Source organism: Cygnus atratus, chromosome 15 (assembly GCF_013377495.2).
Source record: "Cygnus atratus isolate AKBS03 ecotype Queensland, Australia chromosome 15, CAtr_DNAZoo_HiC_assembly, whole genome shotgun sequence".
In the NCBI taxonomy this organism is placed as follows: Eukaryota; Metazoa; Chordata; class Aves; order Anseriformes; family Anatidae; genus Cygnus; species Cygnus atratus.
In genome coordinates, this window is record NC_066376.1 from 1,704,992 (window position 1) to 1,720,867 (window position 15,876).

At 47.2% G+C, this 15,876-nt stretch overlaps 2 protein-coding genes across 2 annotated transcripts; one reads left to right on the forward strand and one right to left on the reverse strand.

Moving 5' to 3' along the window:
• Window positions 1-520: 520 nt before the first annotated feature.
• NOXO1 (NADPH oxidase organizer 1) lies at window positions 521-4,069 on the forward strand. Its single transcript, XM_035563469.2, is given in 7 exon segments — window positions 521-638; window positions 1,162-1,333; window positions 1,593-1,783; window positions 2,225-2,342; window positions 2,555-2,651; window positions 2,653-2,669; window positions 2,933-4,069. Coding segments are annotated over 6 exon segments (1,002 nt in total). The 5' UTR covers window positions 521-638; window positions 1,162-1,184; the 3' UTR covers window positions 3,363-4,069.
• Window positions 4,070-4,716: 647 nt separating this feature from the next.
• Window positions 4,717-15,477, reverse strand: TBL3 (transducin beta like 3). The gene is given in 23 exon segments (XM_035563449.2): window positions 4,717-4,951; window positions 5,331-5,489; window positions 6,051-6,122; window positions 6,510-6,613; window positions 7,096-7,154; window positions 7,585-7,741; window positions 8,284-8,354; window positions 8,992-9,222; window positions 9,359-9,509; window positions 10,179-10,282; window positions 10,529-10,587; window positions 11,063-11,204; window positions 11,559-11,764; window positions 12,080-12,152; window positions 12,154-12,177; window positions 12,368-12,443; window positions 12,826-12,996; window positions 13,450-13,534; window positions 14,057-14,198; window positions 14,775-14,822; window positions 15,030-15,125; window positions 15,203-15,254; window positions 15,351-15,477. Coding segments are annotated over 23 exon segments (2,430 nt in total). The 5' UTR covers window positions 15,386-15,477; the 3' UTR covers window positions 4,717-4,838.
• Window positions 15,478-15,876: the final 399 nt, after the last annotated feature.

The window sequence follows — 15,876 nt, forward strand, 5'->3', positions numbered from 1 at the left end:
GCTTTTTGAGTTACTCTTACAGGAATACATTTGCTCATTTTCCTGCATCATTGGAACTAAAGCATTATTATCTAGGACAGGGGTCTCAGACGTGTTTTTGATGGTCCATCTCATAAGAAAATGATATCATGGACTTGCTCTCTTCCTCTTCATAACTTAAGAACTCTTTCTGGTTTTAACAATAATTACTCATTTGGGACCCTAAAATTAAGGAAATACTTTTGTATGTCTAGTCCTTAATTTCATTTTTCAGCTGACAGTCTTGCAGCCTGAAACCAGAACTAAACCACAGGTCCTGGCAAATGCTCATTGCTTGAAAGCATCCAATATTGAACATCGTGATAAAAAAATGCATTTCTTTTCCCTTTTATTTTTTCAGAAGTACATGATGTTTGTGTCCTGGTCAGATCAAAACAACATTCTCATCTACCGGACATTTGAAGAATTTAAGAGGCTCCACGTAAGTGAACAGCTCCCTGGAAATAATATCCACCTCCTGGGGAGGGAAGGGAGGAGCTCAGCCTTGTGAGCACCGTTATTCACTCCTTTGTTTCACTTCTAGAAAGAGCTGAAGAGAAAATTCCCCATTGAGAGTGGATCACTCAGGAGATCTGACAGGACTATACCCAAGTTTAAAGGTAAGGAGGAAAAATCTTTGATTTTTTTCGAAGATTGTGTGACAAACACGACGGAGCTGCTGGGAACAGCTGTAACTGGTGATGTAGGCTTTAGTCACTGAGTCTGACCTCCCTCTGGGACAGATCAACAGACAGCTCCCGCTGGGGGCATGGTTCAGCTGGGTTACATCAATGTGCTCGGCTCCATCACCGACTTAAAATAACCTAGAAACATTTTATTTTTTTGGTAAACAAATGCACTTGGTAAATTAATTTTACATTTTAAGTATTGGCTTAGGGTTCCTTGCAACATCTGAACAAAGACAAATGGTAGATATGCAAAAATTCTATCGGGAGCTATTTAAAATAGCAGCGAGGCAGAAGCAGCTGCTGTCTCAGCTACTTACAGCTCGGTTCCCTGCAGGGGAGGGTGGTAGGTGCGGGCCCGCTGTGCTCAGACAAAAGGTGCTGCTCTGGAGGCATCCCGATCTGTTATTGTCTTGCATCAACTTTGCTTTTTTTTTTTTTTATTATTATTTTAAAGATGCAAATGTGAAGCAGAGGAAGATGAACAAGTTCCTGGAGAGACTGAAACTGCTGGAAACGTACTCCCAGGAACTGCTGAAAACGGATGCTAAGATCTCCCAGAGTGAAGATCTGATTCAGTTTTTCAGGGCACAAACCCAAGACCTAGATCCTTGCTTTCCTGAAGACAGGTATGAAATCATATTTGTATTTTTTTGTTTGTGTATCTCTTCAAGAAACAGAAATGTTATAGAATATGGACAGAAGAGAAACATAAGTTAGTTTTTTGGGTAGCAGAACAGGAATGTTCTACTGAAAGCTTCAATGTGTAGTTTTTGATGCCTAAGCTTTCCTTAGCCTCATAAATAGACATGATTTTACTGAAATTAACACTAGACCCAACCTTTCATGGGAGTTCTCAGTAAATGGATATTAAACTTTGCTTTTCAGTGTTGTGATCATGCCTTCAGAAATTGGAGGGGAAAAGAAAAAGCAAGTGCAGCAGCAGCTCTCTATTACACACCCCCAGGCATCTCAGAGCTACAGATGCATCGAAACCTTTGAAACCAAAGACACAAAGAACCAGGCTTTCAAAGTCGCTCAGAAGGAAATTGTTGAAGTGTTACTCAAGGACATGACTGGTATGCTTGATAAGGATTTTCCAGTTTTGGGGATGGATGCTGTGAGATTTCTAGATTGATTTATGGCTTGGCAAATGCTACATCTGTAGCATCGGGTGTGTGGGTGATGTTTGTGCATGTGGGGCGCCCACCTGGATTTAGATGGGAGGAAAGAACAAGTGGTCTGGCCTTTTCTAATCAAGGGAGGCAAAAGTCTGAGCTGAGACCTGGGGCCTTATTTGTGGCCCAAGCAAAAAGCTTTTCACATTTTGCTTTGTGGACCCCAACACACTTGCATGGTGCAAACATGGGTCTAGATGGGGCTCTGCCAGAGTGTCAGCACTGAGCTGGTCTGCAAAATGTCTCTCCTGTCTTACAGCTCTGGCTGCCCCTGCATCGGGATTTTATGATCACCTCTTTGCCTCTCATAGGTTATAAACTCTCTTTTGCTGTTTGCTGCAGGTTGGTGGCTGGTGGAAAACGCAGACAAGCAGTTAGCCTGGTTCCCAGCCTCGTACCTGGAGGAGATCGACATCCACGAGGACATCCAGGATGCCTTGAGCTCGAACGAGGAGGGCAAGTCTGCTTGTGCCCCCGGACCCAAGCAGCAGCTCTGGGTTCAGGACCACACCACATTCCTCCTTCAAAAAATGGCCCTGAAAAGTCTCCCCCAGCCTCGGGTTGTGCTTCCGCTCAGCAGATGGGCGAAGTTCAGGCCCACCTTCCTTGTGCGCTTGCCACAGCTTTCTCTCCAGAAGGCACTAACATCCTTCCCCCTCTCTCTCCAGGCAGCCTCTATTTCGTTATGCGGGCCTACGAGTCGCAGAAGGTAGACGAGCTCTCTCTCAACAGCGGGGTGGTCGTGGAGGTGGTCAGGAAGTCCGACAACTGGCTGGTGGCTGATCCGGTAAGGAGGCCTCTCTGTGGCTCTCGTTTAGCGCTCCCAAGGCAGCCAGGTGCCTGCTGCAGGTGCTTCTCGCCTGGTAACTCTCCCCTGGCAGTGTGTGAGGAGCCCTCGCTGAGATAACCACCCCGTGGCCCTTCCTTACACCCTGCATGTGGCACTGCCGAGTCCTCCCCTGCTTCCACCCCACGCGCTGCCCCTGCCCTTGGTCCAAGCTGGGAGAAGAGCCCCTCAGCTCAGTGCTTCTTTCCCCACTTTCCCCTCAGATACAACGGGCGGACCGGCTACATGCCCTCCATGTGCCTCCAGCCCTACAAGAACCCTCACCACAGGCTGCAGACCATCATGAACTGCGGCCTCAACATCTCCACGCCCAACCTCTGCTCCTCCCCGCCGGCCCCCCAGCCCCAGGGCAAGGCGAGGGGAGGCAGCATGGTGCAGGACCATGCTTCCCAGGACCGGAGCGATGAGGACAGTGAGCTCTTTGAGAAGCAGATCGAGATCCACGCCGGACCTGGAGTCGGACAGCTCCTCGCTCAGCTCGGGCAGCGGGCTGAGCTGGAAGCCCGACTTGTCACGGTCTCTGCCCGAGGTGGAGCAGGCCAGGAGCCCCCGCCTGGGGGAACACCTCGGCCACGCACAGCAGCAAATCTCCACACCTCACCCACAAGGACAGGAACGATTCTGGCTTTGTAGGAGCCATCTGCCGCCGATCTCAGTTGCTCCCTCGCTGACTCAGACACAGCTGCTGGCACCCCCAAGGTGCCCGTGCGCCCCTCGGCCCGCGAGATCCTCCAGAGGTGCAGCACAGTCACAAAGCGAGCCCTGCAGCAGTCCGCCCCCCGGCCAGCCCTCCAGGCCTTGTACCCGCTCCCCAATGTGCGCTAGCAGGGCACTGGACCCCAGTGGACCCTTGCCCAGTCCTGCAGGAACCACATCAGTGCTGGGGACCACCACGTTTCAAGGACACTGCTAGGTCCCGATGGAGCAGGCTTGCAGCCACTGCTTCACTAGGTTACCACTGGCTCATGCTGCAGCACAGGAGGGCCAGGATCAAGTGGTTTAACTAGGGCATGCCGCTGCTACCAGGAGAGCCACAGCAGCTGGGGTACCAGCACCTCCTGTGTAACTCAGGTCACTTTGGACTGAGGTAGTTCTCCCTCAGGCATGTATTTATCCTCCAGCATGGTTTGTGAAAATGTCATGATTTTCTTTCTTTATTCCCCACAATGCAGCTATGCAGCAGAGCACTGCAGGGGAATGGAGTGAAACCCATGAAATGCATAGCTAGTTATTTCTATTGGGTAGGGATGTGGTGATTCAGCCATGTGAATGTCATTTACCTGAATCCCTTTTTCTTTTAATTGCATTTTTTGCTTTACAGTTAAATGAATTTGGGTAGTGGGGAAGTGGCTATCATGTATCTGAATGGGCTAGAGCCTCTGAACAACTGAGAGAACAAAACTGAGTTAGAAAACCTAGGACTTTTGTCTAGATTGCTACCTTTTAGTTAGTCTCCCATGTATGATTTTTTTTTTTGATACAAGCAATTTAACCAATGTGTAAGGATTTGTGTTGTTCTAAGTTCTGTAGTTCTAAGTTTAATATATTTCTTTCTCTGAAATAAAATGCAGATAAAAATCTATAAAGGCTGCGTGGTTTTTATACTCTAAAGACTTTCTTGTTGGGTGATTAAAGTTGCACTCAGCTGCCAGGCAGCAGGCACAGGCGATACAGGACTTGGCCCAGGCTGCATTTTGTCCAAGCAGAGAGAATATTCAGTGCTTAGACAACACTGATCTACATACACAACCTAGCTGGACTTTGGGATATGATACTACTGGCCATGTTGTATCTCCCAACTTTGTAGCCTTTAACTTGTACAGACAAACAGCTTGTTCACAGCCAGATTCTGCCTTATCTCTAAACTAAGCAATCTTAGCATCCAGGCCTCAAAATTCAGGGTGTGAAAATACAAAAGGAAGACATGGCTTGCCTAAGGGAATGGACCCTTCCTCTCATTAAGCTCCAAAGAGACTGAACAGTGGACTTGTTTTAAAAATTCAACTTTTAAAAATTTATTATAAAATACAGGAATATTCCAGTTGCCATATCTGGTGGGAAAGCAGTCCAGACGGTCCCCTCAGGAAACAGCAGCTGGTGGGAGAAGGGTCACAAAGTCACATCTTCCTGCTGTGATGCATCGGCCAGCCTCATGTTTTGCCACATGAAGTCAATGAACATGGAGGCTTGCAGTAATCGGCTCAGTCTCTGAAAGTGGCGCTCTGCAAAGGAAGAAAACTGATGGTTGACATCAGAAGATGGAAAGTTCACCAAAAATGGGTACAAAATCTCTCTTCTATTTGGACCAAGGCAGAGAAGGAGCATTCACAACACAAGAGACTTCACAGACACACGGATTGTGAAAAGCTTTTTGTCCAGGCTGGTAACAAGAGGCCAGGAAGCACCAACATTCACATAACACCAGGATCCAGAGCACAAACCTGACAGAGCTCAGATCTCGAAGGAGCAGAGGGCAGCTGAGACTGTACAGTGAAATGCTGAGCACATCACCACCACAGGCACCTCCCAACAGCTCTATCTCAGACTAATCCACCCACACTAACCCACCCACTGCCCAAACATGCCCACACCACCACTCACCAGTGTAAGGCAGCAGGGATTCCACAGCAGATTTAATGCCCGAGTATTGCAAAAGGCTGTCTGGTGCTTCATGCTTCAGGAGGGTTTCAATTACAGCTTGAGCCTCATGGCAGTTTCGAGAGTTCGTGTTCCATGTCACCAAGAATGCTAACACTGCCTCTAGGGAAGAAGGACATTTATACACGCTGGCTGTTCAGCAGATGCTGAGTTAGAAAGTATCTCATCTCAGAGAAGTTCAGTTCCCACACAGCACTACTAACAAACCTAGAAAGGGCAGAACAACCACACACAGAATGGTTTCTCATCACAGGGACATCTTAAACAAGAGGGTGGTAAGACCAGGCAAGCCCCCCGCCCCCTCCGGGCAGTGGTAACTGAAGGAAATCAGACTGGGGAGGGACAAAGTCCTGGCATGGCCACTGGCTCAGTGCACTTGTCTCCCAGCTGCTGGATGGGCTCAGGGCATGCAGTAAGAGTGCCAAGTAGTGCCAAGTGGCCCTGAAAGCCAGAGGCTGACGACTTCCAATAAGCTCAGAGCAGCTGCTGGTGAGCATGAGTAGGACAACAAAGAAGTTGGCCCAGGGCAGCAGTCCTGCTCAAGGCCGGTGGGAGCTCACTGGTAAAGACTGGGTCTAAGGAAACTCTTCTCCCTTTAATTTCAGTTAAGAAAACAAGCCCCAGATCTGAAAGGTTTTAGCACTAAACTATGTCACAACAAACCTTTCTGATCCTTCCTCAGCCGAACAATGTTCTCTTCCAAGTGCTTCCTCCCATCACTTTCCTTGAGGATGGCTGCAAAAGAAAGAAATGAAGAATTAGGGAGAGGAAAAAAAATCATTTCAAGAGAAATATCCATGTCTTCCTCCTACACTGAGGATTCTGTTGAAAATAACATCCCTTGTGGCAGTTCCAAACCCGTAAGTTTCAATGTGATCTCATCCCTTCCAAAGTGCACCTATGGGCTAAGAGCAGGGAGACTATTTGTCATCAGCTCTGATTTCACTTAGGAAAATGGGAGTGATAAGAGAAGGGTAAAATAGAGGCTTTCAGACAATTTTACTTCATTAACTTTATTTTACTATGTAAAGACTTCAGACTATAGTCTGTGTCTACCTGGAAGAGATGCTCTGGAAAGCAGAGAGGGCAGAAAAACACCTTCAGAGTGTAACATGAACTCACCTTTAATGACTGTCAACACTGTGTGTGGGCGATCCAGAGAGATTGCCAACCCTAGTGCTTTGAGGTATCTTCTCTCATGAAGCAGGTTACAAAGCTCTTGCTCTCTGAAAAACAGATCAAGAGAGTGAAACATATTTGGTTGGTGGAACAAAATCTTGTACAGAAAACAATGGATTTGGCAATAATGGTGTGCAGAGGTTTAATGCCAAGTGAATACCAGCTTGGCAGTGAATGCCTCAGTGCCCTCATTGTGCAGATAATTTCCTTGGCACATTCAAGGACTCCCTGAACTATTCGGTGCTGGCTGAAGCATGAGGGAATGAAAGTAGGTTTCAGCAGTTTGATGTGACTTATCTTGGTAGTATATAAACACAAAACTAATCCATTATCAGGCTGACAATATTACAGCAAGGATCTGCTTTAACTAAACATAAACCACAAAGTAGAAGACTACTGTGCCTTGACAACATCTAAATAGTTAAGTGACGTATACTTCAGAGTAGGTGGACCTGGATGGCTCTAGATGTGCAGTTTCACTGGACAGAACTCGCCTTTTACAGCCCACTACTGCCCAGGATCAACTTACTTCATAATCTGCTCCTCCTGTTTAGCTTGTGCTTCTTCCTGTTCAATTTCAGTGACATCCTATAACAAACCAAAACATGACCATCAAATCTTGCTTTAACACACGTGATTTTTTATTCAGCCAACAAGTGAACAGAAGATCAGTTTCTGCAGTAAGATCTCCAGGTCAAATAATTTACACATTAAATCCAGCAACTCACAATTGCCCTCCAAGCCCCCCTTTAGAACACTAGCACTAGGCAGGCCAGTTAAAGCCCATCTCCTATTCCTTTTATAACATTAGCTACGAAAATTCAGTGTGGTCAAAAAACCAACCCAAACGCACACAAACCAAAGAAAAGATATGCCTTACTGATGCGATTTCAAGTTGAAAAAAATAAGGAGAGCATGTGTCATGTTGTAATGAGGAACAACCACCGGGATCCTCATCTCTGCAACTGCGTTCTGATCACTAACCCAGAGAGGGAAACAGAGAAACTCTGCATCATACCTTCCACAGCGTGATGGAGGAGTCACTGGATGCCGTCACAACCATGTCATCTTGCTTATTAGAGTGAAGACCCCAGATTTTATCTTCATGACCATCTAATGTTTTCACACACTCATTTGTTTTAATTGTCCATAGTTTTAGGAGACCATCAGAACCACTTTTGGAAGAGAAAAACAACAAACTTAACTCAGAGAATCACTGGATAGATCCATTCTTGCTCTGCCCCACCTGAAATACCGGATGAACTCATCCCATTCCAATGCCTGTCAAGCAGGAGCAGAATTAACCAAAAATCTTGAGAGAGCTTACGAATTCCATTCTGCTCCCAGTACTGCTAGCATCCCCTCAGGTGGCTCCATCATGGAAAGCCCTGTTACCTACATTTCCTCATACTCCCTAGTGGTATTCCCAGTCTCTTACATTTCAGCTTTTCGGTAAGAAAGGGTGATTCAAGAGAAAAATTCAAGAGAAAATGCATTCTTTCCTGCTACTAGCTGGAGAAACCCTTTGCAGGTACCAGTAACTGTTTAGCTCTGGCCAGTCTAGCCTCAAAGGCAGCAGGGTGAAATGCACCCTTAGCTCCGCCCTGTGGCATATATCACTAACCCACCAGTGTCAATGTTTGCTGCCACCAGCTAAGAGATTTGTTCTCTGATGAGTTTCGGCATCTTCCTCTACGATTCTGATGTAAGCACTTACCTGCTGAGCAGCTGTGTTCCTCGGCTTACAAAAATGACTTTCAGTACAGAGGCGTCATGACCTTCAAAGGTCTGGAAAACAGAAAGGAAGCTCAGAAGTGTTAGAGCTGTTGCTAGGCCTTCAGAGAATCTTCTTTCAAGAGAATATTTACTCCCAAAGCCCAGGTAGGTAAGTTCCAGAAAGCAGCTTCTACCCTCAGGACTTTCTCTTAGTGCAGATTGAAGGGGCAATAGGAAATGACTGGCAGAAATAGCATTTCTTCCAACAAGCTGCTTGCTTGGACTTGTCGCCCAAGGTCAATTGCAAATGGCATGAACACAGAGACCAAATGATTTAGCCATCTTCCAAAAGGCTAACACTCTTTAAGTGGCAGAACATGGGACAGAATTAGCAACTGCCTTCTCACTGTTTTAGTGAGACTATTGAGCCAGAAAAATAGTTCTTGTATGAAGACTGGGCCTGAAATTTAAACTTTTTTTTTCATTCATGGCCACAGCTGTGTCAGGCAAAGGCAACTTTTTTTCAATTACCTGAATGTTTTTCCCTTACAGTGAACCATACCAATCACTGGATAGCTAGAAAAGATCACCTTTTGCCCTGGAGTTTTGCATGCAGCTCATACATCCAATATCCTGGAGAATAAAGCTAGACCTAGCTAAATTTCACCTCTATTAACACTTTTTGTAGGCAGCTTTAATTCCACATTACCTTTAAACAGCTGAAGTCCTGAAGACCCCAGAGCTTTAGGGTCCCATCTGCCGAAGAGGTGGCCAGGATCTGATCCACTGGGGAGAACTGTACACACCAGATTCCACGCTTATGTCCAGTGAAGACACCCAGCAAAGAGCAATCTGAACAAGACCACAGCTTGGCCAGCCGATCCTGTGAGCCTGTGGCAATGAGCTTGTCATTCGGAGAAACTGCCACACTGTTTATGTCCTAGAAAAGTCACAAATACAGAGAGCACAAAGCAGTTTAAGCCTTTGCTTTCGCTTTGAGACAGCCATTACATGTAAGGTACAAAACAGGAGAGGATTTAAGTACTAAAAATATCTCACATGAGGTGGAGCTTTACCTTGTCATGACCCCTCTCAGTCACTTGTGCATGAAGGGTTTCTGGACTGGAGATCAAGGCTGCTTTTGCTTTGGAAGTGAGAGATTCTGGGATATTCCAGACCTTTATCGTGCAGTCCTGGCTGCTGGTCACTACGAAGCTTTCTTTCATTCTGAAAGGGAAAAAAGTGAAAAAGTGTCAACTGTGAGAAAGCAAAACAGTGGCTTCCCCTGCACCAGAAAAGGGCCTTCTCCTCGCCCCCATCGGAATTTATCCACATTGTCACACTGCTGTCATGCTAAACAGAGTGCTTTAATGGCTTCCAAACCGTCTTTCCATTTTACTCAAGTCACTGGGATAGCCCGCAGCAACTCAGGCATTAGCCAAGAGAACTGCTAGCTCTCTTCATTTATACATTAAGGTACATTGCATCTTTTGAACAAGCAAGTTGGGTTTCCAGACCATTAGGCAGAATGAAGAAAGGAGAAAGGCTGATAAAACAGATTTGCTACTTAAGCAAACACCTTCATAGACACATTCCCTCCATTCCCCAACCCTTCTCTCTAAATCAGTTGAGCTTTATTTGCCAACTTATGCAGCTGCTGCTCTTTAAGGCAAAGAAGTAGACTGACAAAGAAATGCAAGCTTCACAACTTATGGATAGGCTAACATGCATTCAAGAAAATTCTTCCTTCAAACTCAGAGCACCACGACAAATTGGAATCAAAAACGACAAAACATTGCTCAGAGGCAGGCATTCACCAAAACATTCACTCTGAGGATTAGCAAAGTAGCCATGCCTCATGTTTGCCAAGGTAAATCTTTGTCCAGTTTTTATTACCTTGAGCAAGAGACAGCGCCTACCCCATGTGCGTGACCCAGTCCTTGGGCCACACAGATCACCCTTCTGTCTTTGTTCATCCGCCACACCCGAATGCTTCTGTCCTGTAAAGGTAGAGGACATAAGCGATCAGTCTTCCACACACTTACCACATAAATAAGCCTGGCTATTTGCTGCTTTTTAAGCTTGAACATTTGCCTGCATTCATCAGAGCAGGGGAGCAATGTTAAAAACAAATCGTGGAAGAACCTTGCATTTTGGGGGTGTAGCAGTCAAGAACTGCATCTTACCAAAAGCCCTTCCTGGAGCACTATGAAGATCACTAACAATGAAGAAAAAGGTTTACACACCTTAGCACAGCTTACAAACATCAGGCCTTTTCTGAAGACATCCAAAGCAAGAATCGTTTCTAAACAGAGGAAGAAAAAACAGCTGGATGCAAAGGAATACTGAAATCAGACAACAGAAATGCATGAATTAGTACGGAGTCCAACGCTTACTGACTTGGGGACAGGTTTTAGAGGCTCAGGAACACATCCACACATTACCAGTGACTGCCCGCTTACGGCACTGGTGCAGGTCTGTCACTTGCAGCCATAAAATGGCATTCAGAGCTAGCACTCCCATACCTAAATATTTAACTCCATTTTTAATTGATCTCACTGCTAGTGAGAGGGACTGAACTGACAAACCCGGAAAAACAGAACTAGCATTTGGAAAATCAGGACTGCATAAACACACTTTTTCCACACAACTCAAAATATTGTGATGCTGCCCCAGACAAAACTCAAGCACTCCACTCTCCACATAAGAGTTGTGATTGAAGCTGGATAAAGAAATACCTTCACATCTTCCACCCACCCACATCAGAGCTGACCACGCACCTGTGTGACCATAGAGGATCTGGCAGTGTGATGTTGCCAGTTCAAACACTTTCAGCTGAGGGCTGTTGGTAGCCACAACGATGTGAGAATCAGCAGGCCCAAGGAACTTCACATCCAGAACCTCATCATTGTAACCTGCAAGCTGAGGACAGCAGAACAGGAACAGTTTAACAAGGAGAAGCCAACTGGTTATTGAAGTACCCAGCGAAGCTGCATTCCTGTTACTTTTCACTTCATACTGCATGCAAAAAATCTTGTTAATCTGGAACGGACAGGATTTCTGGCTAGGTCTATTCTGCTTTCCTTTTGCCTGCATTTCTGTGCAACCTCTCTCCAAACAATCCCATGAGTTAAACTGGCTTTCTGGCTTGTAACCAAGGTACAGGTCAAGAACAGGAAGGAGAAGAAGAACTCCTGGACTAAGCTTTCACCAGAAGCAGAGGTGATCCTAAAATACAGATAAAGGAAGAGGAAAGGGCATGCTGAAGGTTGTTACCTGCTTCCTGAGCTGAAGAGTCTGAGCATCATATAAAACAATATTGTGCTCCACAGACACTGTGACAACCTCGTTTCTCTCGGGCACAAGCATGCACTGGGTCAGACTGTGCTCGCTGGCCTCTTCCTTCGACTCCACAGGCTCAAAGGGCACAGGCTGGGTATATACACAAGCAGCTGTGGCAACTTCCCAGATTTTCAGGACACCTAACACAAACAAGTTTTCTGTCAGAGCCACTACTTTGGACCAACTGAAGTGGCATGTAGGGACCACAAGGCTTTTCTTCAGTTCAAACCACACACTTTTTTGCAATTTGAAAACATGCATAGTCAAAACTCCACAGCAGACCTGATCGGTTCTGCTCATCCATGACTGTCAGATGAACTCAGGAGACAGCTCTGCATCCCCCATGAGTTCATCCCAAGACTTCTGCCACACAAATCATAACGCGCATCCCAGGAATAACAGCAACAGTCCTTTCTCAACCTCTAAATCCAGCAGCAACATGCCAAAACACTCACCTTTACTGCCAGCCGTGAGGAAGTGCAGCCCTTGTTTCTTCACACCCAGTTGAGAGAAGTCTCCTTTTTCAGGGTAACAAGATGGCAGCTTCCACGCTCTGCAAGGATTGGCCAAACATCAGCTGAGCAGAAGGGACTGGCATCCCATTTTAGCAGACAGCTGAGTAACAGTCCACCAGCGCTAACAAGCACCCACACCACACTCTGCTGCCTATGAAAAGCACTGAAACCATGACTACAAACAACAAAAGGACCTCAAAGGAGTAAAAAAAAAAAAATGAACTTTACCTCGTAGATAGGAACAGTTCTTTTACTTTCTCTGGTTTCCAGGTTCCACACCATGCAGATTTTATCACGGCCGGAACTGCAAGTTAAAAAGAGCAGTTTCAATGCTAAAGCCATTCAACTCAGGCTCTGAATTCAGATTTAGAATTGTAGGAGTTGGACTCGACGATCCTTATGGGTCCCTTCCAACTTGGGATATTCTATGATTCTAAGAGTTCAACGCCTCTCTGAAGAGACCCAGAACAAAAGAAGGCACCAGCCTAACTACAGCAGCACAGCATACTGCCCTGAACAGAGGTGCTAAAACCCTCAGTCAGCTCCTTGCACTGCCAAGCTGAGATTGAACGCTTTCTAGCAGTCCCTTGCCCCACAGGACAAACTTCCCAGACCTCACGCAAGCACCCAGTCTGTCAGGGGCAGGGTAAAGAGGAGAGAAAAGCTAAGCCTCTCTAGACCCGTACCTAATGAGCGTGTTCCCATCTGCAGCAAACGCCAGGGAGGTAACAGCACTGAAGTGGCCATCCAACACAGCGACGCATTTGCTGGAATTCAGGTCCCAGATGCGGATTTTGTAGTCCATTGAGGAGGAGAGGAGTTGCAGACGGGAGATATCAGGGTGGAACTCAACAAGGCTAGAGGGAAGGAGATACACCTGAATGAGGCAGGAATATAATGTCTGGCACCCCCTCAGCACTAGCCCAACATTTCAATGAACTTGTATGTTCTACACCACAAATTTGACAGATCAATTGAGCTGAACTTACACTATGGCTTTCTTTGCAAGACTTCATTCCTCTTCCACCCACCAGGAAAATTTATAACTGGTCTTTGCCAGTCTTATACATTCTTGAAATACATCAAGAAGCACAGATATTTCACTTAAATCCCAAGACTTCCTGAACAAATCGTTTCCTCCCTGGGCTAAAGTCAATTACAGTCCTGCTCCTTCACAAAGTATTTCAAAAATCAGGAAACAGGAACCTGAATCCAAACAATCCTTTACATTCCATTAACTCAAGACATTTCACACCAGTCTCAGCATCCAAACAGCACGCTAACACCAGTGACTGCAAACATGTACTCACTGTACAACTCCTGACGATCCTTTCAGGTTGTGTGTGCAGTACTGTTTGATCATATCCCAGATCTTAATGGTGCTGTCGCATCCACCTTGGAGAAGGGTACATAAGAACGAAGGACAGAGAACACAAGAGGCCTAACATACCAGCAACTGTAAAATTTCATGGGTTGCAAAGGCAGCAAAAGAAAAATGAACCCAGTAACAGCCACCCACACCAAGAGAACTTCACGGAAGCACCCTACAGTTCCAGAGAGCTGGGAAAAACCTGACTACTCGCAGACAAGAATCTTGAAGCATACTTAATAAGTTACAGTTCATGCCTGTCCTCCTCCATCTCCAGAGTCCCAGCTGTACACTGGGATAACTGTGCCACACTGTCTCACAGATCCCAGATATTTATGTGCGCTTTACTACGTGTATTTCAGAACACTGGAAAAATTCTTATTAGTCCATTATCACCTTACTTCTATATATGCATAACTACTTCTAGTTTCATCTGGATTCAGGAGATCACTACCACCCCAGACTGCATCAAGCTGGTGCAGTTTATTCAGAAGCAGAAGGACCACTCGGTACCACTCCCACTGTGGGAGAGTGGAGCAGGATCTTACCTGAGGCTAACAACGTTGAAGTAGAATCAAAGGCCATGCTAGCAACGGGTGCTACATGCACTGCTTTCCACGTGCGCACACACTTGTTCTCTCGCCAATTCCACTGCTTCAGCAGCAGGGCTCGGCTTCCTGTCACGAGAATCTGTGCAGAAGCAAGGCAAAAGAAAGCAAAATCAACAATTAGACTTTTGTTTCCTTCAGTACTCACACACAAAAAAAACAAGTATCAGTCACCATGACATTCTTGAAGCTCCATCTCTCAAAATTAATTCACAAGACTGTGTCCAACACCATAGCATAATAGAATAAACATTGGATTTTTAACATATGTGCACAAAAGCTTCTTCTAGGCTGACAAGCAATAGAAACAGCAGTAATTCTCTCCCAGAGCCTCTGACCTTCAGTGCTTAAGTGCATGGATGCATGAAAGAAGCCAGGAATAACTCTAGGATTTAAGTGAAACGTCAATTATTACAGTCCCTACATATATACAGAATAGATTAAAATACATTCCTGTTATCCCTGGATTTGTCCTTAGCGCCAAAAAGCCATCAGACAGCAATGGTTGCTATGTCTGACTCGAACACAGAAGAGGCGAGACCGCAGAGAGATCTCTGGAAGCACGGCGTACAGCCAAGCAGAACAGCCTTCAGTCTTCACCAGGTTTGTCAGGAAGCCCAAGAGAAGATTAACACGAAGCAAACAGCCTGAGACATACCTCATCGTCAGGGCTAAGAGCAAACGAGGTGATATCCTCTTGGTCGTCCTTCGGGAACGAAAGGAATAATCGCAGTTAGGCTGTTGGTGCGGTGCCTCAGTGCTCTCCCTTCTCTGCAGCTGCTGCCGGCGGGGGATCACGCCCAGCAGCCCCCAGCTGCAGGGACAGACCCCGCGCAACCCCGCCGCGCTCCCGGTTGCCAGCCCCGTCCCCAGAGCTTCAGAGCAGCGCCCCGGGGCCCCACCACGACCTCACCTGCTCGAGGCTGTGGAGCCGAGCCCCCGTCCCCAGGTCGATGACGTTGAGGCGGGTGCCGCAGGGGCAGAACAAGGCGGTGCCGTCGCGGCTGACCTGGGGGCGAGAGAAGGAGCGGGGCTGCCGCGGGGGGAGCAGCAAGGCCCCGGCGGCGGGGGGCGGCCCACCCTTACCTGCACGCGGCCGCCCGTGTAGAAGGGCTCCATCCTCCTGGACACGGCGTAGCTGGAAGGGAAAGGGGAGAGGAAGAGAGGGACGTGGGGCCGGGCCGTCACGGCGAGGCCCCGCGCCAGGCCCCGCGCCCGCCCGCCCGCCGCTCACTTGCTCTTGAAGCGCAGGGGCCCGGCCGCCGCCATGCTGCCGGCCTTCCTCGTGCCGCCCGCCGGAGAGCGTCACTTCCGGCGCGTGGCGGGGACGTCACGAGAGCAAAGGAAGCCGGGAGCGCCATAGCGGCTATGGGCGGCGCGGCCCCGCCGGGCAGAGCGGCTTCAAAACGCCCGGCGCGGCACCGCAGCGTTCCCAGCGTCCCACCCCCCCGGGAGAGCCACCTGGGCTGTTTGGGCTACGCAAAGTACAAATGAGGAGACTGCAGCATGAACTCAAGCAGTTAAATCTTTATTGAAAAGACAGAACTCCACAAGTACGCATATATCCCTCTGAGGATTCCTCAGTAACTCCAAAGCATTCCAGGCTTAAGTATGTGTCATGCTCTCCATGACGCAATTATCTGTCTTCTAAGGCTCATCTACAAGAGAAACATCGGCAAGATTTAAAAACTCCACCGAAGTTAGAGATAAGGACGCTACTACGCTACAGCTGGAAGCTCTCCCTCACAAAGGAGCAGAGG